The sequence below is a fragment of the Pseudorasbora parva genome, chromosome 5 (assembly GCF_024679245.1).
Source record: "Pseudorasbora parva isolate DD20220531a chromosome 5, ASM2467924v1, whole genome shotgun sequence".
Lineage (NCBI taxonomy): Eukaryota > Metazoa > Chordata > Actinopteri > Cypriniformes > Gobionidae > Pseudorasbora > Pseudorasbora parva.
Genome location: NC_090176.1, coordinates 49,096,873 through 49,120,614, shown reverse-complemented (window position 1 = coordinate 49,120,614; position 23,742 = coordinate 49,096,873). Strand labels below are relative to the sequence as shown.

Here is a 23,742-nt window from a genome sequence, read left to right as displayed (position 1 = left end):
TCAAAACATTATGACTGAATTAAACCATGCTTTTAAAGTGTATGTTTGACCTGAGAATCTACTAAAGCTACTAAAGAATAGAGAGAATTTGAGGAATTTAAAAAAGAGGGTTAGATAAAAAATAAAACAAGGCCATCCACATACAAAGAAACCTTATGCACTATAGCGGAACGGGTGATACCACAAAACTGTGAACTGGATCGTCGGGCAAATAGCAATGGAGAGAGGGGACAACCTTGTCTTGTGCCACATTGTTGTCTGAAATGCTCTGAATAGACATTATTGGTAAATACTTAAGCTTTAGAGGCTGCAAATAAAATTTTAATCCAAGAAATAAAAGAAGGACCAAATCCAAACTTCTCTAAGGCCTTAAAAAGATAGTTCCATTCAAAATGGCCAAATGCTTTTTCAGCGTCAAGTGACAGTACCACCTCTGGACTTTCTGAATGAGGGGAGTAAAATATATTAAAAAGACGCCTTACATTAGAAAAGGAATATATTTCCTGAATAAATCCAGTTTGATCCTGTGAAATTATTTGACACATAATATTTTAAAGATGGTTAGACAGAAGTTTGGCAAGAATTTTGTAGAAACAATTTATCAAAGAAATGGGACGATACAAACCACATTCTAGTGGATTTCTGTTTTTCTTTAAAAGCAGTGAGATAGTTACTTGACAAAAAATGTATGTTTTACTTAGACCATAATAATTCAGTAGATATTGTGTAGACAACATATATAGTAAAAGTAATGTGGTACCCACCCGAACACAGAAACCTCAACACTTGGTACACAATAAACAATAACGGAAGCATTCGATGGATAATTTTTGAGCAGTAGAGTAGAAAATGAACTCCAGATGTCACAAAACAGCAAGTTACTAAACCTAACAATAAAAGCAATGATAAAACAGTGTATATACAGCTGTGAAACAGTGAAAAATGCAAAAAGTTGAGTAAGTGTTTTTAAGTATATGTTAATATGTACACTTTAATTTCTTTCATTCTTTAATTACGTCTTAAGAACATGCTTGTTTCGGTAGAAATTACATTAGTTCTGTAGTATTTCCATCACAGAATCATTTTGATCAGTGAGGCTGTTTAAAACTGGGGTTTACTGCGCTCGCTCACTCTCTCTCTCTCCATCACCCGTCTCCTCAATGACGGCTCCCTCCTCTCTTCATTCAGTTCTTCGCCTGTCTGTCCTGTTCTCCTTCAGCTCTGTTTTATTAGCTTTCTTTCTCCGGGAAGGATCATAGATTATTTCTCCCCCGGCTGCCCGCTACAAACTGTAATCAGGCGCTCTGTAGGAGAGGAGAGATAGAGAGAGACCACCACTGTTTCATCCCGCTCCTATTTTCCATCCATTCTTTCATTTGGCTTGCGGAGCGGAGAGGTGCGGCAGCGATTTCTCTCTGATGCTTTGTGGATGCGTTCGGCGATGCAGTGACTCGGGCTGCGGTTCCCTTCACCAGTTGAATGCTGTGGGTGAGCATGGAGGCGTCCTGAGGAGAGAGAGAGAGAGAGAGAGGTTTGCGGGGCCGCGTCTGTCTTTGCCTGAAGAACGCGTCCACATGCAGTCTGTGAGTACCAAGAGCTTCGATGCGAGCGTGGAAAGTAGTTACAGAGCAGGTTGTGAATTGTGTGAACAGGTTGCTGGTGTTTTAGTTTCAGACAGCGATGCATGAATGCACATTAGAGGCCGTGCTCTGAAATTTCCCAATTTAACTTTTGCATTGTAGAAATAAAGCTCTCAAATGGTCATAAGGGTACTTTTAAGCGGGTCATAACCCTTTTAAAATGTCTTTGATTGTTCAGTGTGTGTGTCTGTGTGTTCAGTGACCTGGTTCTGTTCATCCATTCATTCTTTACAGTGTTTATTATGGATGCTGCTCGGGATTTGCATTGAGGATGATGTCATCTTTCTCCCTGCACGGTTCCACGTTTATGTCACACAGGTCAATGCCAATGCTGTGGTCAGCGACCTTTAACCCAGCCTTGAATCTGAGGATAACTGTAATGGGTGTCTGATTCATATATTTGCTAGGCTTGGGTACCGGGCTCCTTTATAACTGGTGTGTAAGCGGACCGAATCAGAACACAGATTTTGGTGAAGGCATTTGAAGGCGCTTTTCACATATCACAACTATTCAGTGACTATTCAGCAACTGTTAAGTCACATAATGTTTATTTTAGGTTTCAGACAATTAAATGCGAATAAGTGCTAGCAAAAAACACACACACACACTGGTGTACTCACAGACTATAACGTACATCTATAACTAGTCATGCATCAGGCTATAACAATCCTTTTAAGTTATAATTTGACTACGTTTTATTCAAATCAGATACTCATTGTATAATTAACTATATAGTTTACTCTATTCTTTACTTATAGACGTGATGTAAATCTGACAGATCCGATTCTTTGAATCGCAGCACAAACTAACATGGCGGTACCCATTGCGCTTTATAGATTGACTAACATGATCATTATAAAGGGTTTTAAATGAAAAAACACATTCACTATTTGAAAATCAAGTTATCAGATATCAGTTCATGACATAGTTAACAAGTTTGTGATTAAAAATAAATTTAAAAGCGATACATCTGTTAAACAGCACTCGTCGCCATTGAAATAAGGTGATGCGTTCTAAAATATTTGGCCAGAGGAGGCTCTATATGGTCATATTTCTGCTAAACAAATCCTTAAACTTGAAGCTGTTTTGTAGCATATCACGAACACGGACTATTTTGCTGTTATTATTAGTAGTGTAACTGTTATTTAGTTCTTGTAGTTGGGTTAGGTGGCTTAGGGTTTATTGTGAATTTGTTGTGTTTTGTATTTTTTTATGTTTACATATTTAAGTGTACTTTAAACTTTTAATAAATTGTTCAATTTATATAATAATAATTATTATTATTTTTTTAAATAAAAATCCATCCTTTAATGTTAATCACTGTCGTTTTGTGGCTCTTAAAAAAGTATTAGACACTGGTACCGTTTTAAAAGTATCGGTTTGGCACTGGTATCGTAAACAAACAAAAAAACGATACCCAACCCTTATTCTTGCTTTTTTTATAGCGCCAATGTCTAATTAGCGTTTTTACATGCACTTTCTTAACCTGATTACGCTTAATAAGTCGACAATGCACATGGTCATGTAAATGCATTAACCTGTTTTCCTTTATCTGAGTATGGTCTTAAACAACTTAAGCATAAACTGACAAACAGCTAGATTTTTGCATGACAGGGAAGCATGTGTTTGGCAGTAGGGGAGGAGGAAATATATTTGCAAACTCCTCTTTTCCTGACCCAAGAAGTTATCGAAATGTGTTCTCATCTCGTGCAGAAGTGGTACAGTTAAAATATTGCATCGGTAACTGCAGGAGAGGAGAATATGAGTCTCATTGACATTTTGAAATACTCTTTAACAACACGACTGACATATGAAATACTCAGAGATGGATGCACAAATGGTTAGGTTTTGATGTTACTATGGAGAAATAATTTGATTTATTAATAAAGTCTTGTAAACACTGTTTACTTGCATTGCTGGGATATTGGTTTGTATATAAACCGGGCGATGGATTAATTCAATAAGCTGATTTTTGGGAGTTATTATAAGTGTTTTGTTGTGCATCTAAACATGCTTAATGTTGGATGGAGTAAAACCTTTGCAATTCTGTCTTTTTCAGCAACAAGCTCCACTAAGCTGGAGGATCTGAGCTATCTTGATGAACAGCGAAACACCCCCCTGCGCACGTCCATCCGCCTGCCCTGGCACAACACCGGGGGCAGAGCTCCACACGACAAAGGTACAGTCACAATCCCATCATGCAATTGTTCTGTGCGCTTGGGCTTTCTCTTTACTTCTTTAAGAATGTCATGAAACTTATTATGAACGTTTTTACCCTAAAATCAAAAGAAAAAGCATTAAAAAATGAAGCCCATTAATTAGGACAATTATTTTTTCGGTCATAATTTGCATGGCAATTATTCTTATTTTCAACCCAAATTCATGCATATTATGTCTAAAAACAAAAAAAAACAAAAAAACATTTAAATTGTCATAGAAAAGGAGAATTTGGGGCTTAATTTTCTTCATGGAAAAATATACAGTATTTATGGTTCATGATTTTTAGTTTTGAAGTGAATCAAACGGACGCTGTGATTGGCTATTTGTTGCACGTGTCACAGTTTCAGGTGCACGCACTTGAGAGTTGATCGCAAACTCTGGATTAAAGGAACTGTATGTAAGAAATGTATTTCAATTAATCATAAAATGGCCCTGATATGTCACTAGACATTAAGAAATCATGTTAATTTCAAATACTTATATCACTGACAACAATAGTCTGGCCAGGATATTGTCATTTAAAAGTTGTTGTTGCAGCCCTCAACTGATGTTGATATTGACATGACTAGCTCCTCCTTCCACCTATCGACCAATCACGAAGTCAGTAGTGTTTCAACATTCGGGTTGCCAGATCTGCTCTAGTTACCACAGCTGCAGATCTACAAACGTTCCTGCTGATCCTGCAGCCAATCTGGCAACCTCCAGTCAGGGGGAGGGGGAGAGGGGGCAGTGATTGCAGTAACAGTTTTGGCCACAATCTTACATACACTTCCTTTAACCCTGAATTGACAGAGAACGTTTATACCGAGCTTTGAGAAACAGTTGAACCAGGCTGGATTTATCTGGATTTGTCAACTCTAAACCTACCCTGAAACTCAGTTTGTTCAGCTAGCTTCATGCAACAGGCCTCAGATGTGACGCTACAAGTCAGCTGATTTGACAACGCGGAAAGATCGGTGTATCCAAAATGAGTAGGCAAATGTGGAGCAACAAGGAGGTAAAATGCCTAATCAATATTTGGTCCGACGAGCATGTTTCGAAAATGCTAGAAAAAAACGCACAAAAAGCATGCCTGGTTCTTCTCATCAAAGGACCTGTGTTGCCCTCATTAGTCGGGACAGGCGACGGAACTGCCGTCTCTTTGCAGCAGATCTTCATTTCTGCATACAACAGAGGAAATCCTGCTGCTGTTTTGAACATTTTATGAGCTTTTTGTGAGTTCTCAGCCGGTAAAAATAAAACCATATGAACATGCATAAAATGGTCACGTTTATCCAGCACACAGCATTGTTTTTAATGTTCAGTAAGCGAGCTCCGTCGCGAAATATACGTCATAAAAGTTGACCAATCAGATTGTGACCGTATCCCTATGCCTTTGGTTCGGTAACTTTAGGTTCGCTGTTAAAAATGCCAGTGTGAGCGCTAAGCGGACCAGGACTTAGTGTTTTTTTTTTTCTTTTTTCGGTTGAACACACCCTTAGAAGTAAACGGCCACGGCTATGATTGGATAAGATTTGCATATTCAATAAGCTTTAGCTCCCCTGTCAGTTGACATGAGGGAATAATTGTTTTGAAAGTGGCTGGAATAATTATCTGACGGGGCTCAGTCTCAAAACGTATTCATCAGACAAACACATTGATTTATCTCTCATCCACCCGTGATTGATTTATTTTTGTATTACTTGGCCTGCCCAATCGGTGAATATAACCATGAGCCACACACACACACGCACGCTCTTGAGACACAACGTAAATCAATTAATGTTATTTTACTATTTAAGATTCACCGACCTGCCGACAGGCTTACGTTTTGGTAGCCCGTCTGGAAAACACACAGCCCCGGGACGTTGGGATTTGCCAGCCCTTGGAGTCTGATCTCGCAATAAACCAACAAATTAGGATTTCTCCAGCCTGTGACAGCGTGCTGTATGCTCTGTTAGACACGTCACGTACACATAATCAATACGATCTGTAACAATGAAATAGCTACTATCACATAAAAAAATAAAATAAATAAAAAACATGTTTTACTCATAAGTGTGTTGTACCATTCCTGTCGGATCCAATATAGAAGGCACAGCAGTGTGTTTTAATCTCACTGTCTGCAAATCCAGCTCGACCTGTAGTCTTGTTTACAAACGATTATCTTGCTATCTTCAGCGTGTTTATTGCTCGATAACGCAATCAGTTTAGCTCCATGAGTCGGTGGGCAGGGCTACAGAAGCAGCGTACACATTGAGGCGGCGGTTCACCAAAAGTTGATCCCAAAAAAAAAAGTATACCTGCAATTTTTTATATATATTTTCATAACTTGCACCTTAGGATGCACTGATACAGATTTTAACAAACAATATAACTTTTATTTTATTTTATAGATTACTATGTTGATCATGTTTTATATGAGTCCAAAAACGCATGCATTAAAGTTAACTAGCTAGTAGGGATGTCACTATCGATTATTTTTGCAATTGAGTAATCTGTCAACTATTTTGCCGATTCATTTTTAATTTTGTGGTAATACAATCAACCTAAGCAAACAATAGCCTTTAAAATGACTTGATACATGTATAATAACAATGAGGCAATAATAATTGGTTCAAATAAAGTATCAAAAGCAAGTAATCATATGGTTTTATTGAACAACAGTTCAAATGCATAATGTACAGGGTTTGAAATTAACTTATTCACTCTCAACTTATTCAGCCACTCAATTGGGCTACTAAATTTTACTGGCCATTCAGAACTTCTACTGGCTGAAAAAGAAGAAAGAAATAAACCAGATTAAGTATGTCACAGTTTATATATTTTGTGTCAATTTAATAAATTTAATACAAAGGTATTATAATAATAAGACACAATAGGGCTGTTACCAATCAAATGAAATAAATATCAACAAAATTGATCTTTGCAGTGCAGAAGAAACACAGAAGCTGCATCTGAAGTGACATGTAGATCATTTACACAGACTATTTACTGCAGCTCAGAGGTGACAAATTATTAACCTGCAGTTACGATATTATCGCAGACAATATGTATCGCACACCTCTAGCTTATATATAATATAAATTGGATCTCATACAGTAAATTCTTATTAAAAGAAAATCCTGTCATCCAGCCATCTCTTTCCTTCCTATTTCATCCTCATCCTTTCCACCAAAAATGTATTTTAGGTGGACAGATCGATAGAGTCAAAGAACATGAAACCACATGGAACAAAGCAAACCTGTGCTCTCAGGATAAGCCATGGTCTGCTAAAATTGTAGTGAGGAAGTGCTGTTTTTCAAGTATCACCACATTGTTTTGTTTATCTTCAATGCAAAGGGACAAGCGCGCTGTGAAATTATTATTTTTTTGCGTAGTTACGTGTATGTTAGAGTAAGCTAGATATGCGCAGATTCTGTGCAAATACCCTGCATGATGACTCATGAGTTAAGTATTTGCTCTAAATCTGCGCAGATTTGGCTTGCATTAACTTCCCCAGCAAAGTGATTAAACAATAATTAGTAACCCGCCAGATTGGCTAGGGATTTTACTGCATTACCCGCCACAGTTGATTTTTACCCACATTTGGCAGGTGTTAATTTCAAACCCTGATAACGTAATGTACATAATATTAGAGCCCGACTGATTTATCGGTCTACTGATTTTATTGAATGATATGTCACTGCAGTCGCAGTTATGTCGGCATTGTCGTATATGCCGCGATATGAACACGTGCCCACGCATCTTACAGCGCGTGAATATTCACACAAAATTATGTAAAAATACCTTTCTTGTCGAGTATCATCGTAAACATAGTCTTTGTGAACATAAGTGAACTACATAAGTGAACGTAAACATGAAATTTGCCATCACCACCAGCGTTATTGGTAATTTTCACAATTTTCTTGGCCAACATAATATCTTGTATGGATATCTGAACATGCAAATATATCTAAAGGAAGCTTCATGTATATAAGTTTCATGAAAAAAGCTAAGAAAATCGCGACTAACTTTCATACAGATGGGATTTAGAACGATGAACGTAGTTTTGATTTAGATGCTGTTTAATGTTGATGATCACATTATTTTACATATGCCTCTGCTTATATAAGATTGCTGGTTTCTGCTGTTTCTTCGCCTGTGTTTTGATCAGGAGACTCTTTACTCGTTCGAGAGATGTTTAATAGCGCCCTCTACCTGGAAATCTTGTTTAGACTTACAAGAAAAACATGAAAATAACTTTTTCATTTGTATGTTTGTTCTGTTGTATTTATAAATAATGTATGTATATAATATTATATACAAAGAATAACAGATGATATATTACTATCTGACTTTTTTTGCTCCATAATATTGGTATCGGCCCCCAAAAACCCATATCAGTCGGGCTGTACATTATATAAACATCATATATTATGTTTATACATAATATTTTCTGTAGATTACACAACTCAGTGCCTTCGTGCAGTTAATTAATCAAAACCAGTTTCTGGCTTTTTTATGCTATATCTGATATGCTGATGGTTGCACCTCGACATTTTAGTCTGTTTATTTATTTATTTTTTAAATTGTAAAATAAAATTTGACCCAAATATGTTCTTGACCACACTGGCAGTCTGAAACTGTTGGATGGTCTTTTGATAAAAACTTTTCCGTATAGATCTGTTAACCCACTCAGGACTTGGATGTGAATAAGGAAACGCTCTCCATGCACAAAAGGAAGTGTCTTAAATAGTTAAGTCCATTAATAATGCAAGGGAACATCGTTAAATACACATGTTTTTCCTCTCAGTCCATCTGTTTGTCTCTTTCTCTTATATAAACGCTTGTGTACCCTGAGGGTCGAGCTAATGTGTGTTCTGCAGGAGCTGCTGTGTGTGTGTGTGTGTGTGTGTGTGTGTGTGTGTGTGTGTGTGTGTGTGTGTGTGTGTGTGTGTGTGTGTGTGTGTGTGTGTGTGTGTGTGTGTGTGTGTGTGTGTGTGTGTGTGTGTGTGTGTGTGTGTGTTTGTGTCAGTGTTCAGCTGCTATTCTGACCCTGTTGAATGTTCTGATGAATAATGACAGACATCCAAGGTTTGATTCAATCACAGCCAATGGGAGCAGAGATTCTTTACCTCTGATGGGGGCAGGATTCGCCTCGAGTGTTTTTTATTCCAGTTTCTACAGGCAATGTACAGTCCCTGACAAAAGTCTTGTCGCTTATCTATTTTCTAGAAATACCTGATATTAACCTGACTTTTAATTAATTAATTGGTGTTAGAAATAGCTCATATGTAAGGCTAAAACCCTCCCAAATGATGTTTAATGCACTGAAATAAAAAAAATTCACAGAATTTTTTTTATCATTTAATCAAGACAGAAAGGTCAAATTTGGGCAAGACAAAAGTTTTGTCGCCTATACAGAAATTGAACAAATTTACTGCAAATACAAAAATATGTCAGCAAATTAAGTTTTGGTGCTGTGAGATTCAAATTTAATATCTTGTATGACTTCCATGAGCTTGAAGGACTGCATCCATGCGGTTTGGCAAGGATTCATACAATTTATTGATGAAGTCATCAGGAATAGCTAAGAAAGCAGTCTTGCATGCCTCCCAGAGTTCATCAATATTCTTTGGTTTCGTCTTCCATGCATCCTCTTTCATCCTACCCCACATATGCTCAGTGATGTTCATGTCTGGTGACTGGGCTGGGCAATCCTGGAGCATCTTGATCTTCTTCGCCTTGAGGAACTTTGATGTGGAGATGGAAGTATGCGATGGAGCACCGTCCTGCTGCAGAATTTGGCCTCTTTTATGGTTGGGAATATAATAGGTAGCTAAGATTTCTTGGTATTTTAGACTATTGATGTTGCCTTCCACCCTGCAGATCTCTCGCACACCCCCATACTGGATGTAACCCCAGACCATGATTTTTCCGCCACCAAACTTCACTGTTTTCTGGGTGAATCTCGGATCCATTCTGGCTCCAGTAGGTCTCCTGCAATATTTGCGGCGACTGCGGTGTAATTCAACAGAAGATTCATCTGAAAAATCCACCTTCTGCCACTTTTCCAGCGTCCATCCTTTTAGCAGGCTGTGGGCCTTGGCAAATGCCACACGGTTTTTCAATTGTCTTTTGTTTAGTGCTGGCTTCTGGGAGCTGATTCGACCATGGAGGCCATTTCGAGACAGATTCCGACAAACTGTTCTGGTTGACACAGGGACTTCAGGTGACTAGGTCTCGTGGAGCTCTGCTGCAGTGGAAAATGGGCTGGCCTTGGATTTTCAAGCCAACAAACGGTCCTCTCGAGCAGTTGTCTTGCGAGGTCTGCCTGACCTGGGCTTGTCAAAAACGTATCCAGTCTCTTCAAATCTTTTTTTTATCCTCTGTACTTGACGCTGAGACACATTGAAGGTGTCTGCCACATCAGCAGTGGATCTGGTCTTCAGCCTCTTGATAATCAAAACTTTAGTCTCAGGGTGAATCTTAGGCATGTTTGCAGAGGTCTAGTTGCAGTTGATGTGAAGGTCTAGCGTACTGGGGTTCTTTTTATACACACTTGAGACCTAATTGATCCATTATTAGTCACAGGTGAAGCTCATATGACAAGGCGACAACACTTATGTCTTTGCAAAAATTGACTCAATGGGCTTTACCAAGCTGTGAATATTAGAATACTTTTTGAAAGTTTAGTTTTTCACTGAAACATTATCAAAAAAGCTGGTGGGATTAAAATGAGCCATTTCTTGTAAAAAAGTCTTGATTAGAAATATATTTCAGTGGCACTTTAGGTCAATTTGTACACAAGTGACACGACTTTTGTCAGGGACTGTACTGTATCAGGTGTGTGAGGGTTGAGTGTGTGTTCGTGTGCAGGTGCTGGATTCCAAAAAGTCTCAATTTCATCTGAGAATGCAGTGCTGACATGCACACACATAGTATATGTATATTAATATCACTCTTTGTAAATATCAGTATTTCACTGAAGAATTACTTGAGCATGACCAGCACGATGAATCGTTAAAAGATCGCAATCACGTATCAAACACCCATGCATGACCAAATGACCACGAATTCACTGTGTGTTAAACCTTTTCCAGGTATATAAACCTAAAAAAGTACGATTACAGAGAACATTACAATCTGTGTTTTCTGACTCAGACAGTGCAGTTTGTATGAAACTGCTTCAAAACCACACGGTGGCATTAAGTCATAAGTACTGGGATAAAAGTTTATATTTTAGATATAATCACCGATGTCTACGGTAGTGATAAGGTTTTCAAGTTTTATAAGCAACTTGATGCTTCAAATAAAGGTTGTATCGATTACATTCTTATACCAGTAGGTGGACTGTTAAAAGTGTGTGTCATTGAAAAAACACTGATTTATCTAGTAATGCAACAATTACAATTTTGTCAGAACCTCTAATAAATGACTATTATTTTGTTATTTTATTTAGTTGTCTATTCTGACTCGTGGGAGAAACTTGATCTCTATTTTTAGCACAAAAAAATTGTGATTCTCAATTTATCCGGAATCAGCTCTACCAGCAGCATAATTATGTTTTGTTTTATTTCATTTCATTATTTCTTTATTTTATTTTTCGGGCACATGCCTATTATCAAGTTTTTTTTAGATTTCACAGGTGTTTTTCCTGAACGTCTCTAAAATATTCTTGTTAAAAAAGGAAGCAACATCAGTGTGATCATAATATGACCGTGTCCAGAGCTTTTTTCTTCTTGAAGTTCTTTAAGTGGAGTGTTTACAACGTATAGTGCTCAGTAATCTGCCTTAATGTAACTGCCTTTCTCCTGTTGCGGGCTTTGATCTTGAAATTAGCTGCTGATACAAATAAAAGCGAGCTACAGGACTGTGAAGCTTCTGTTGATGGACTCCATCTTCTCCATCTGTGTTTTGATCATCGCTCTGAATCCACTCCAGATGTAGTCTTTGACAAAAATGCGATTTTCTCAGCTTTTTGTTCAAAATGTAGCTTTTTTATGTACCATACCAACATTCAAGCGTTGATTAAAAAAGAATGCATGAAGCTAGAATAAAACAGGGTTTCTTTTTGTTTTTTGTTCTTTCTTTTGATATATTACGATATTCATAGAACAAAAATATTCAAGGGGCCATTAAACTTCTGTGTAAATGATCAAAAACGCTGGCGGTGGCTAGCTACATTTTTCAAAAACGCTGAAGGGGAAAGAGATAATAGCTGCTCAAACAGCCTTTCCAAGCACTTGACATCTTTATTTTATGTCAAAGGTGCCCAAATGGTTGAGAAACACTGATAAAAGTTCATATATAGCACTAATATCATCATATCAGTGACGCATGGATATCATGGATATCCAGTTTTCTGCCACTGTATGCCATTCATATTCACACAAGCAGCTACTAAAAGTGATAAAAGTTCATAATATAATGTCACAGTGCTGTATTATGTGTATCATTGTGTTCTTTTCTATGCTTATTTTGTATCATGCACAATAATAAATAAATAAAAATACTGCCCCTGAGTAAGTTAGCTGCAGGAAAATAGTTTTTTGTGAAGTATTATCCATGCTTCTAAGGTCTGGTCAGTTTCGGACTTGAATAAGACATGAAGATAAGGATGCATGTACATGTAACGTGCATCCCCTGATTTGTTTGCATGTGATTAAACCTGTGTGTTGTGTGTATTGCAGCTCGCTTTGCTCCGTACAAACCCACTGACATCATGCTCAAGCCGCTGCTGTTTGAGGTTCCCAGCATCACCACTGACTCTGTGTTCGTGGGCCGCGATTGGCTGTTTCAGCAGCTCGAGGATGACCTGAGGCCCAGCGAATCAGGCGAGAGCTCCGGGTCCATCCTTGTCGGCAACGTGGGTTTCGGCAAAACCGCCATCATCTCCCGCCTCGTGGCCCTCAGTTGCCATGGCGGCCGCATGCGACAGATCGCATCCAACAGCCCGAGCGCATCTCCAAAAAGTGAGTCCTGAACACACATGCTCAGGAGTCTGGATAGTCTTGCCTAAAAAAAAAATTACATTTAATTCATATGTTGCATTGAATTAAATGTAAGAGTTTACACAAGTCTTATGCACTCATCAAACCTGCATAAATATGAACAAAAATACAGTAAAATCAGTAATAATTTGAAATATTATTACGATTTAAAATAACTGTGTTCTATGTGAATATATTGTAAAATGTAACTTATCCTTGTGATCAAAGCTGAATTTTCAGCATCATTACTCCAAGATTAAAGCGTTTATTTGATTTACAAATCTTTTGTAACATTATAGATGTCTTTACGCTTACCTGCTTTGATCAATTTTATGTGCCCTTGGCTGAATAAAATATACATTTCTTATTAATTATTGACCCCAAACTTTTGAAAGGTAGTGTACTTCAATCTCAAGCTGAACAATCAGAACAATTTTATTAGCAATGTATATAATTCTTGAAAGAAAATTTCTGTGAGGCATGTAATCTACGACGTGATGCATGTACAATATGTGCGTTTACACAGACCTTTTATTTCCAAGAAACAATAATGACGGTCTGAGTTGTTTGTGTATTGATGTTTGACTCTTAGTCTTGGTAGAATAACACCAGCTGGTGATGTTTGAGCTCATGTGAATATTCATATGTCGCGTGTGCAGGTGAGCCGAGTTCAGATCTGCCTCTGAGTCAGCCGCCTCAGCCGACCCCTCCGCCCAGCGCCACCAACACCCTGCGAACCGGCAGCTGTCCCAGCACACCTGAGCTGCAGCACCGGCGCGAGGAGGCCGTCAGACGCCTGGCTGCAAAGGTACGTGCACAAACCTTTTCATTAAAAGTGGAAAAAGATGTTTGCATAAGCACCATAACTCCCTGTGTTTTCATGTGTTTGAGCGCTAGGACTGAGAGATGAACCTGTGAAATCCATTTTATTTTTTCTCAAATGAATTTAATTTCTCAAATAAAAAAGTTTTAATTCAATTTGAATTAAATGTCAGTAATCAACAAGCATGTCTAATTAAATTAAATCATGAAACATAATTTAAAATCAGGTGATTAAAAGTTTAACAAAAATTACATGTTTAGGGCCCTATGAAGTGTTTTATTAAAAAAATGTCTGGTTTAATGAATTGTTTCCACCAGAACGCTGATTCATTGATTCACTATTCATTCACTCTGTGGCATTTTGAAATGTTTTAGTAAAAGTTTAGTTTGATAAATATTGCTATCTGTATAATAATATTGGTGCATATAAATTAACATTATCAAAGGGTCATAACGCGCACAGTTTCTGCCAATCTTATGTTAATCTTGACTACCTATAGAGTAGTGTTGATCCTTCATATCTCTGAAGAGTCTTTAGTTTTATCAGGTTTATAAAAGGCAGATACGCTGTACCGATTCTTTCTGAACAGCCGCACTCGTGGAGGAGTGCAGTGGGCAGGGCTAAAGAGTCAAAAACACAAACACACACGCCTATGACACTCACACACACAATACATCATGCCATTATCCCTGGATAACTTTTTATTCACTATATGTTGTTGTTGTTCACATTATATGCACTTACACACCTATTGCCAACAACAACAAAAAACACATTTGATTCAGTTTCACTCACCGCCTGCAGTTTACAGTCATGACCGGGAACACACACACACACACATGCAGAACTCCAGAAACGCCATCTGCATCCACTGTTCCCTTAACACTGGGTTATATGTGAAGCTGAACAAGGTGATCTTTCCTTCACACCAGAAACACACTTCTTTACTGACATTGTTGATCTCGTGATCTAAAAACACAACGTTGGCGCCGACAGCTCCTGTTACAGACAGAAGCTTGTTGATGAGCCTGGTCTTGCGCTCTCTCTGGTTGGTGTGTGTGTGTGTGTGTGTGTGTGATTCTCATCTGGGAGAAGTGCCCATACAAGCAATTTCACCCTTTATGATGTCATACAGTTGTCTGGCTATCACCAGACCAAGCTCAATTTTAAAATTGAACATTGGTCTGGGGAGTCTGCTGTGTATTTTTTTTCACTGCACAAGAAGCGAGACAAACGAGCATTATTTGAATGACTCTGCATGCAATTGGATAGTCCTTCAACCAGTCAGACCACAAGAGGAGTGATCAACGGGCAACTACCCATCATTTTGCTATCTGTCATCATTTTAAACCCGCCAATAGCATGCCAGGTGGATAAGCCAGTCTGTGATTGGTTCCCATAAAAGTGTAACAGAAGCATTAGAAATTAATGTACAGGTTTTACAGACTGAGTTGCAGAGCAAAATCAAATCGCTGGCAGATCAGGCGGGGTTTACCCAGTCTGGTCATACAGGGCCATACTCGAAAAAATGCTAAAGGAGTGTATTTGGCACAGAAATAATTAATCAAATGTCTAACTAGTTTTATGAAACTTTGGCCATGTTTAGCATGAGAATCAAAGCATTAGAACCCCCTTCAAATATTAATGTGTTAATTTAGTGAAAACCAGTTTTTACTCCAACCCAGATCTCTAACAGCCACCCCATAATTTAATTTTCTGTTAGAAAATGAGCTGTATGTCGAGAGAATGTTGGCTGAACTCATGAAGCTCGTGTTTCAGGACTAATGCTTACACATTTGCTCGTGTCAACCTTAACCAAGCTCAAAATCCAGTCCATGTTGATTTGACACATTCCTGCATGGACCGAATCCTCCATCAGAAGCAACAAAGCCGTATCTGGTTTTAGCTTCCTGTATGTATAGAACATTTCACACAGCCGTGTATTGAAGTGGGCGGCTCATCCGATGGATCTTTCAGCTGCGGTCCTAATGAAAACCCACAGGTGTACAGCAGCCGAATCACAGGTGCAGGGTCACGACCCCTGCCTCATCTACAGTGCTGACAGTCTCTTATGTAAGATGTTTATGTCACAGTCCTGTTTGGATGAACGCTTAATGTGTTCATATTGTATTTCAAAACACTTTTGCTGATATTGAGGTGGGATACAGATAGAGTTAAGGACAGGTGTGGTGTATGGGTAAGTTAAAGGCTAGGGTTAGGTGTAAGGGAAATGTCAACAGTGTAGTTATAAATGTAATTACAGAAATTAATTACAGATGTAATTACATGCATGAAGTTTTTTAAATCTAAGTACAATGTAAAAGCATGTATGTAAACAATAACTGCATTGTATCAAATTATTAATTTAAATGTTAGTACATAGTAGTTAAGGCCGCCTAATATAAAGTGGGAATAAAAGTTTTTTATTCACATTGTGCTTTATGTCAATATGGGGTCAAAATTAAGTAATAACATTTGACATCAATGGATATTGTTTTGTTCAAAATGATTGTGTTTTTGATCTGTGACATTAATGACAGCATATGGAATTTATTGTCTTTGAGAGCCTCTGAAAGAGAACCAAACACATCCATCTGCTATACTATGAAATATGTATATGCATAGAATATATTAAATTTAATCAAAATACTTTTACAGATACATTTATTTAGCTTTCAATGATTAAAAGGCTTTTTCATGTAAAGTAAAATGTGTATAGTGCTTTTCATAATACACATCGTTTCAAAGCAGCTTTACAGAAAATCATAATGGTAATGTGCATAATATGTTCATGCCTCATAGTCGCATTTAGTAGATTAGAGCTGTTTGCTAATATAGTTAGATTTTGCGGTGACACGAGCAGTCAAGCAGTTGAGATTTTCTGTAAAGTATCATTTTACATGAGTATACATAATTTATGCATGCAGAAAACGTTGGACATACTTATTATATCCAGTTATATAGTGTTTTTGCCTGCAGAGTTGTGCATCTAACAGCAGTGTTTAAATGGACCGTGTTAACCAGCCAAACTTTCAACCCTTGGTTTGTTTGTCTTACACGTTCATGCAAACTCTTACAGTGTTTGAAAGTTTGAGAATGTGAATAATTTTAACAAAATAAGAGGGATCATACTGTCCTGAATAAGATATTTTAGATAAAAGATGTATGCATATATCATTTATAAAAATGACCCCATTCAAAAGTTTATGAACCATTGAATCTTAATACTGTGTTGTGTCCTGGATGACCCACGGATATGTTTTGGGATGGTTGGTCTTGAGTCTCTTGCTTGTTCTGAACGTTCTTCAGAAATATCCCCCTGGTCCTGAAAAATCTTCAGTTTTGCAGCATCTTTTCTAGTGATGAGGAGTCAACTCCAAAAGAGTAAATTCCTCGACTCTGAATGCCCCAGAGTCGGGGTGGACTCCAGCACAGGAATCGACTTTCAGTGTCGCTGTGTCGAAATCGCTCACTTGTTTACCGATTCTCTAATCCCTATTAAGTGCATGGCAGTGTATTATAAGCAATGAGTGAATTAAATAAAGCGAGGAATTCAGACACTGACACACCGCGTGTGTCAGAGAGCTGTCACCGAGACTGTCACATTTGAGTGCTTACTTTAGAAAAAGAAAACAGTCACAGCAACTTTAGTTTGTAATTATACATGCTAGCTTTAGTTTATTTGATGATATATTAATGCAATAAATATAGATTTGGTCTTCCATTTGTGCCTAACCTTGTGTTCATAATCAATAACCATAAATCATTAAAAAACGCACATCAAGAAGAAACACAAAAAAGTGTAGATTATTGTCTGTATTTTAGAATATAGTATCTTTAACTCACCTTTTAAGACAATCATGTGCATTTAGCGCCATCACTCTACAACAGCAGTTTTTGTGACTTTTTCCTCTGTAAAATTAGCATCGGCAACTGCTAGGTAGAAACGTTGATAGCCACTCATCGCTAAATTAGACTAATTTGGACGGTCACGCTAAAAGTGTGCGGTTTCAATTAGGGGATTTTAAGGCTTGTGTCAAGGGGAAATAATTTAAGTGTATAACAACTGCAAATTTGTCTTATTTCTGACCCTGTTGTGATGTAAAGTAAATAAGAGTCAAGGAGTCGATTCCATAGATCCTACAGTGGGAGTATGAAGTTTTTACGGCTCTTAGTGCGTCATGTTCCCTTCTGGAGCGTCAGTAAATGTTTGAACCTTTTTTTTTTTAATAGTTGTATTTGATTCCTTCAATTGTCCTCAGTGGAAGGAAATTCAACTGCAAGTTTAACTGCTCAGGACAAACAAGAGACTCAAGAGCAACCATCACAAAACAACACAGCCGTTGATTATCCAGGGAACGATACACAGTATTGAAAATCAAGGGTTCATAAACTTTTGAACAGGGAAATTTTTTTGTCTTTTATGTAAAATATCTTATTCAGGACAGTACTAGGAAAAAAACATGCATTTTGTATGATCTCTTATTTTATTAAATGTTTTCACATTTTCTCAGATTCTGCAAGGGCTTCACAAACTTTCAAGCACCACTGTATGCTCTGTATGCTCTCTTGCTGTTAGAATTGTTAGCATTTCCACTGTGCAAAAATTATTCCCTTTCTGTTTTGGAATTTCTTACATTATAACAATATAGCTGTTAAATTTATGTTAGGTACTTGTCAAAACATCTTGAGCAATCACTTTGCACACTGACCATTTAAAACAGTGGTTCTCAAACCTGTCCTGGAGGACCACCAGCCCTGCACATTTTGTATGTCTCCCTCATCTAACACACCTGATTCAACTCATGAGCTCATAAGTAGAGACTGCGAGATCTGAAATGGGTGTGTCAGATATAGGGACATACAAAATGGTGGTCCTCCAGGACAGGTTTGAGAACCACTGACTTAAAATGATATTACCGCGTTCAGGCTCTTATGCAGTCTAGACAAAACACGTTATTTTTGTGTGTAAAAAACGGGTTTTTTTTTTCACCATGCAGCAGCTCATTCTGTGCCCTCAGATGATTTCAGAGGTGTTTTGTTCATAGAAATAGGTTTTATGCAACTGCAAAGTCGCATTACAGATGAAGTTTCTCTCTAGCACAATGCATGGAGCAGACGAATGGAAAATTAAATGTTGGTAACACTTTATTTTAAGGTTCAGTTATTAACTATTAACTAGCTGCTTAATACCATGCATATTACTAGGATATTGGCTTTTTATTAGTACTTATAAAGCACATATTTATGCCTTATTCTGCATGAACTTATTCTACATCTCTTAATCATACCCAATACCTAAACCTAAATGCTACAAAAACTACCTTACTAACTATTAATAAGCAGTAAATAAGAAGTTTATTGAGGAAAAAGTCATAATTAATAGTGAATGTGTTCCCCATGTAAATATGTGTTCCTAAAGTGTTACTGAAATGTTTTATATTTTCTTTTAGTTGTTTTTCTTCAGGTAGATTTGGATATTTGTCTCGTTTTGATGCAGACTCGTGTCTTGTATGAAGAGCACATGCAGTTGTGCTGTAATGTTGCTAATGGACTGTGATAAATATGTGGCGATGTCTCTATTTTTACCACGGCTGTTTTATTCGAAGACCCGCGCTTCAGTGTGATGAAGTATTTCCCCTCAGACTGACTTGATGGAAGATGTAGGGGTGGGCGATATGGCAAAAATATCATATCACAGTTCCTTTTCATGTTGCTTTAAGAGTATTTTGCAAGTCACTGAGCAGCACAGCCAAACTTATTTCCATTTTTAAAAATGTTGCCTTAAAAGCTAACAAAGCATAAGAGAAAAAAGAATGGCAGACCACTTAGGTAGGGGTGTAAACTAACATTTAACAATCAGTAATTTTTTTAGGCAAAATAAAAAATAAAAAGTCATAGTTAATAATGACATTTTTGGAGCCTAATCTAAAGTGTGACCCAACATATTTTTTTTATAGTTTAGTAATGGTAATTGTCTTTTAGCTTCTGACATGTGTTGTGCACAGTAGACCAATCACAACAGACTGAGCTTTCTGGCCAATCAGAACAGAGCAGGCTCGTGGAAAGGAGGGATTTAGAGAGACTATTCATCCGTCGAGTCGTTTGAGAATCATTGAACAATGTGGTGATGTGTACTGTATATTATGAGAAGTTTTTTTTTACCTTTGATGCATGAACACCTGTTATTGGAGACTGAAAAACTAAATTAGGAGCCTTTACAATGCCATAAGAGGGGCACTTTAAATTTTAGAACAAACATGCAAATTATAGTACAAATACAATATGATACAGATTAAATAAACTGTGTTTTAAAATGTCCAGCTACAGTACGTAGGTGTTTAACAGTAGCATTTATCCAATACATTGAATAATCAGCACTGCATAGTCTTAACTTTATGAATTAAATATACACTGATTCTTATTAAAGCTACAGAGTTACTCAGTCAGGAGCAGTGAGTGATTTTGTCTTTTGTTGTTTAATTAACATTGGTGCTGTAAAAAAAATCAATTTAATGGTTCCTCGCTGAATAAAAGTATAATTTCTCTGAATATTGCATCTGTGCAGCAGGTCCTGCGGTGTAAATGCAGTCGTAGATTCCTCATTAGTGCTCGCTGTGGGGAGAGAACGAGAGAATCCCGGCGATGTGTCTTAGGATGTGTGCTGTTTCAATATGTCTGATTCTGCTTTTGAAGTTTTTGAAGTTCATAGAGGAGGGACTGGAGCGATGCCAGCGCTGTTGTTTGGAACGGCTTGTTTCAGCCTTTTGAAACGCCGAGGACTGAAGTTGAGATGGCATGAACCCGAAGACCCTTTTTATTCTTCTCTGTTTTTGCTGAACTCAATGGCTGTTCAAGTCCCTATCTCTGCATTCACTCTGAATAAACCAGAACTAGTTCAGTGACCTACTCTATATTGATTCAGGTTTTAGGAACATGATTGTTTTGTGTAACATTCTTCATGAAGTTCTAACATCACACCAGGCATAATGCATGCATAATTATTTAGGACCCACATATAATATACAGAATATAATGTCTAGGACTTCTGTTTTTAATAAGTCATGCAAAATAACAGGTAATAATATATATGTGGCCAGATTTACTAACAGCTTGCTCCAGCACAAACCCTGTCAGGATTTACTTAAGATACGCAGTGAAGAATTAGCGCTGAAAGGCCTGGACAGGGTTATTTTTGCGGCTGATCTTATTGCATATGCATTGGTAGGAGTTTCTCTTTCAGACGCGGTATCTACTCGTCAATTTACTGGTGTTTGTGCCATTATTTACCTCCCAATAAAGTAATCTTAAACCAGATGCTAACTGGTAGATTGTGTTGTCATTATGGAAATGATCGGCTATCGTCTTTAATTTGTGTGTCATTTGTAGATCATGCCTAGATTTTAACACTCACATCGGCATCAGTCCCTTAAACTGTTAAAACATACTTTAATGCTCCATTTTCCTGCAACAATAAAAATGTGAAGTTTGTACAAACATACAAACGTGAACCAAGCATTTAGACCCTCTATTAATAAGTTATTTATTTAATTGAGTCTTTAAAAGAATCCAATTAAAAACTGACAATTTAACAGATGTGTCTTTTAAATGTCTGCAAATTCACAGGTTCTTCTCCGAATTTCAACTGTTATACTGAACTCTGATTTTAGTATTTTCAGCGTGTCAGAGACGGGCACTCGAGTGGCCTTTTAATAGACTTCAGACTCGACTCGGATTTGACCTGAAAGGGAAAAAAACACTCTAGCCTTAACCTTAACTATTGAGGAAGATGTTTTTTATTTATTTATCTGTATCGAGTGCTTAAAGTTGGCCGGTGCTCACCGCTATGCACTATCAGCAATTCGACATTATATTACAGTGCTGGGAGACTGTAATTCTTCTGCTTGGGAGAGATTGAAACTTAGGCATGGTCATCCACGCATGGACATTTCTCTGGCACATTTTCACTTAACTCTCGTGCAGATGCACTCGCCCAGTTTAAATATCTCTCTAGAGCAGTTTCAGTGGAGAACACACCCTTATACAGGACAAAAATCATAACATGACAGGTGATGAAATAAACTGTTGAGGGATGCAACAGCACTGAGAAAGAATTAAGGTTAGAGACCACGTGTAAATATTTCTTGCAGATTTTAACATTTACATATTTGTATTCATTATTTCCAGGCAAAAGGGTGATATAAATGTTTTCGTCCAGAAATACTTTTTTAATAATTTTGCAGTTATCTCACAACTTTTTGCTTTTTTTTTTTTTATAGGTTATGAAGGTTAATGTTGAAAATGTTAACATTTAAAATAACATTTTAACAAATAACAAAAGCATTGTAAGGTTGCAACATAACAAAATGTCTTTCTGAATCCACTGTATATATTATACGCTAACACTTTATTTTGATGCTTGACTGACTATAGATGTCCTACTGACTATAAGTGACTTTGCAAGGTCATGCAACATAGGGCGAGATTAAACAGGGAAAATCAGCGTGAGAGCGCAATGGGAGTGTAAAGTTCTGCGTGGGATCTACTGGTAGAAAAATACTGATTCAGCTCGGACTGATTCTGCTTAAGACTAAGTGGGCAGTTCTTACGGAGAACATGTTGTAATATGTTGCAAAAAGTCTGTGATCTACCAGTTAGCGTCTGGTTTAAGACAATTTTTTGGGGGGCTGTAAATAATGGAACAAACACCAGTAAATTGTTGAGCACAAACCTTTGTAAATCACCTTGTGTGATTCATTTAAATCCTCTCCTCCCATAAATACTGCATCTGATAGAGAAACTCCTACAAATGCATATGCAATAAGATCAGCCGCAAAAATAACCTCCTGACAGTGATTTTTTTAATGCCAATAGAGGGTTTGCACTGGTGCAAGCTGTTCGTAAATCTGACATGTAACACAACCAATCACAGTGTGTTTTGTTTTGTCATGTTTAGGGATGTGAAAATGTAAAGTTGATGTCCCTGCAATTACAGACAGGCGTGGATCTATAAATGATTCATTTAAGAACGTTGTTCAAGTTTACTGCAGCGATGGAGCCGCAAACTTTAAAAAAAAAACTCGAAATAAAGTGTAACTGACTGCTAATATGCAAACATTGGGAGCACAAGCACCTATTTTTGTTCCACTTCAAGCACTGGTTTTGATTTCAGACTCGACTCGGACTCTAGATGAAAGACTTGTGAGCAACATATACAGTAATATCAATAAGACAGATCTGTGTGATCACAGCTTGTGTGTTATCTAAAGGGAGAAGTAAGCATTGTTTAAGAGAGACACTGACAAACAGACAGTTTTCTGTCGACTTCATCAGTTCTGTCGACATCAGAGAGTGTGTAAACAGAGACCCTTATGTATTTTCATAGAATATTGCATTTCATGAGGCTTGAAACGCAGTGCTTTGGATTTCAGCGGTTTAGCTGTCTCCGTACATGTCCGTCTTAATAGGCCGAGCTGTCCTCCGTCAAACGCAATGTGAGCTAAATGATGTATCAACCGTGTTTCCCGGGGGACCTGCCGTCCCTCGAGTGTTACCATGGCAACAGGTTAGCAGGATGGTCATTTGGTCGCATTTAAAGAGAATTGCACCCATGTGGGCACCGAGACTCAGGGACGACGGCAAACATGCAGCAGACAGCTGCAAATTACATATTCACAGATAAGACAAAAGCACTTAATTAGAGGCTCATCAGTAATCGGTTTACAGTGTTATGCTACATTTTTAACAAATGATTGTGTGCCATTTTGCAAAAGAAATAGTGTGTGTTTTAATCAGTCCCTGCATGCATCCGTCACATAAGCGCAGGCTGATTATTATGAGCTCTTTCCATTAGTTTGATGCCTGATTAATTCACATATTTGGGGCTGTGTTAATGGAGAATTGATTAATGTTATCTTTTTAATACCTTTTTTTCAATTATACATGGAGATGGTAAATCTAGACACACATACAACATATTCTCCCTAAGAACTGGCCACTTAGTCTTAAGCAGAATCAGTCCAAGCAGAATCAGTATTTTAACTTATTGTTTTTCTGTTCTTGCGTTGCTTCCGTAACATTATTGTTCTGTTTGATTAGAAATATC

At 37.6% G+C, this 23,742-nt stretch overlaps 1 protein-coding gene across 2 annotated transcripts in view; it reads left to right on the top strand.

Moving 5' to 3' along the window:
• tanc1b (tetratricopeptide repeat, ankyrin repeat and coiled-coil containing 1b) overlaps positions 1-23,742 on the top strand; it is a 237,498-nt gene that overhangs the window by 145,645 nt on the left and 68,111 nt on the right. For both annotated transcript variants that reach the window (XM_067444607.1, XM_067444606.1), the window contains exons 8-10: positions 3,700-3,819; positions 12,515-12,796; positions 13,474-13,622. In XM_067444607.1, the coding sequence (XP_067300708.1) occupies positions 3,700-3,819; positions 12,515-12,796; positions 13,474-13,622 (551 nt within the window). The remainder of the gene's footprint in view (positions 1-3,699; positions 3,820-12,514; positions 12,797-13,473; positions 13,623-23,742) is intronic.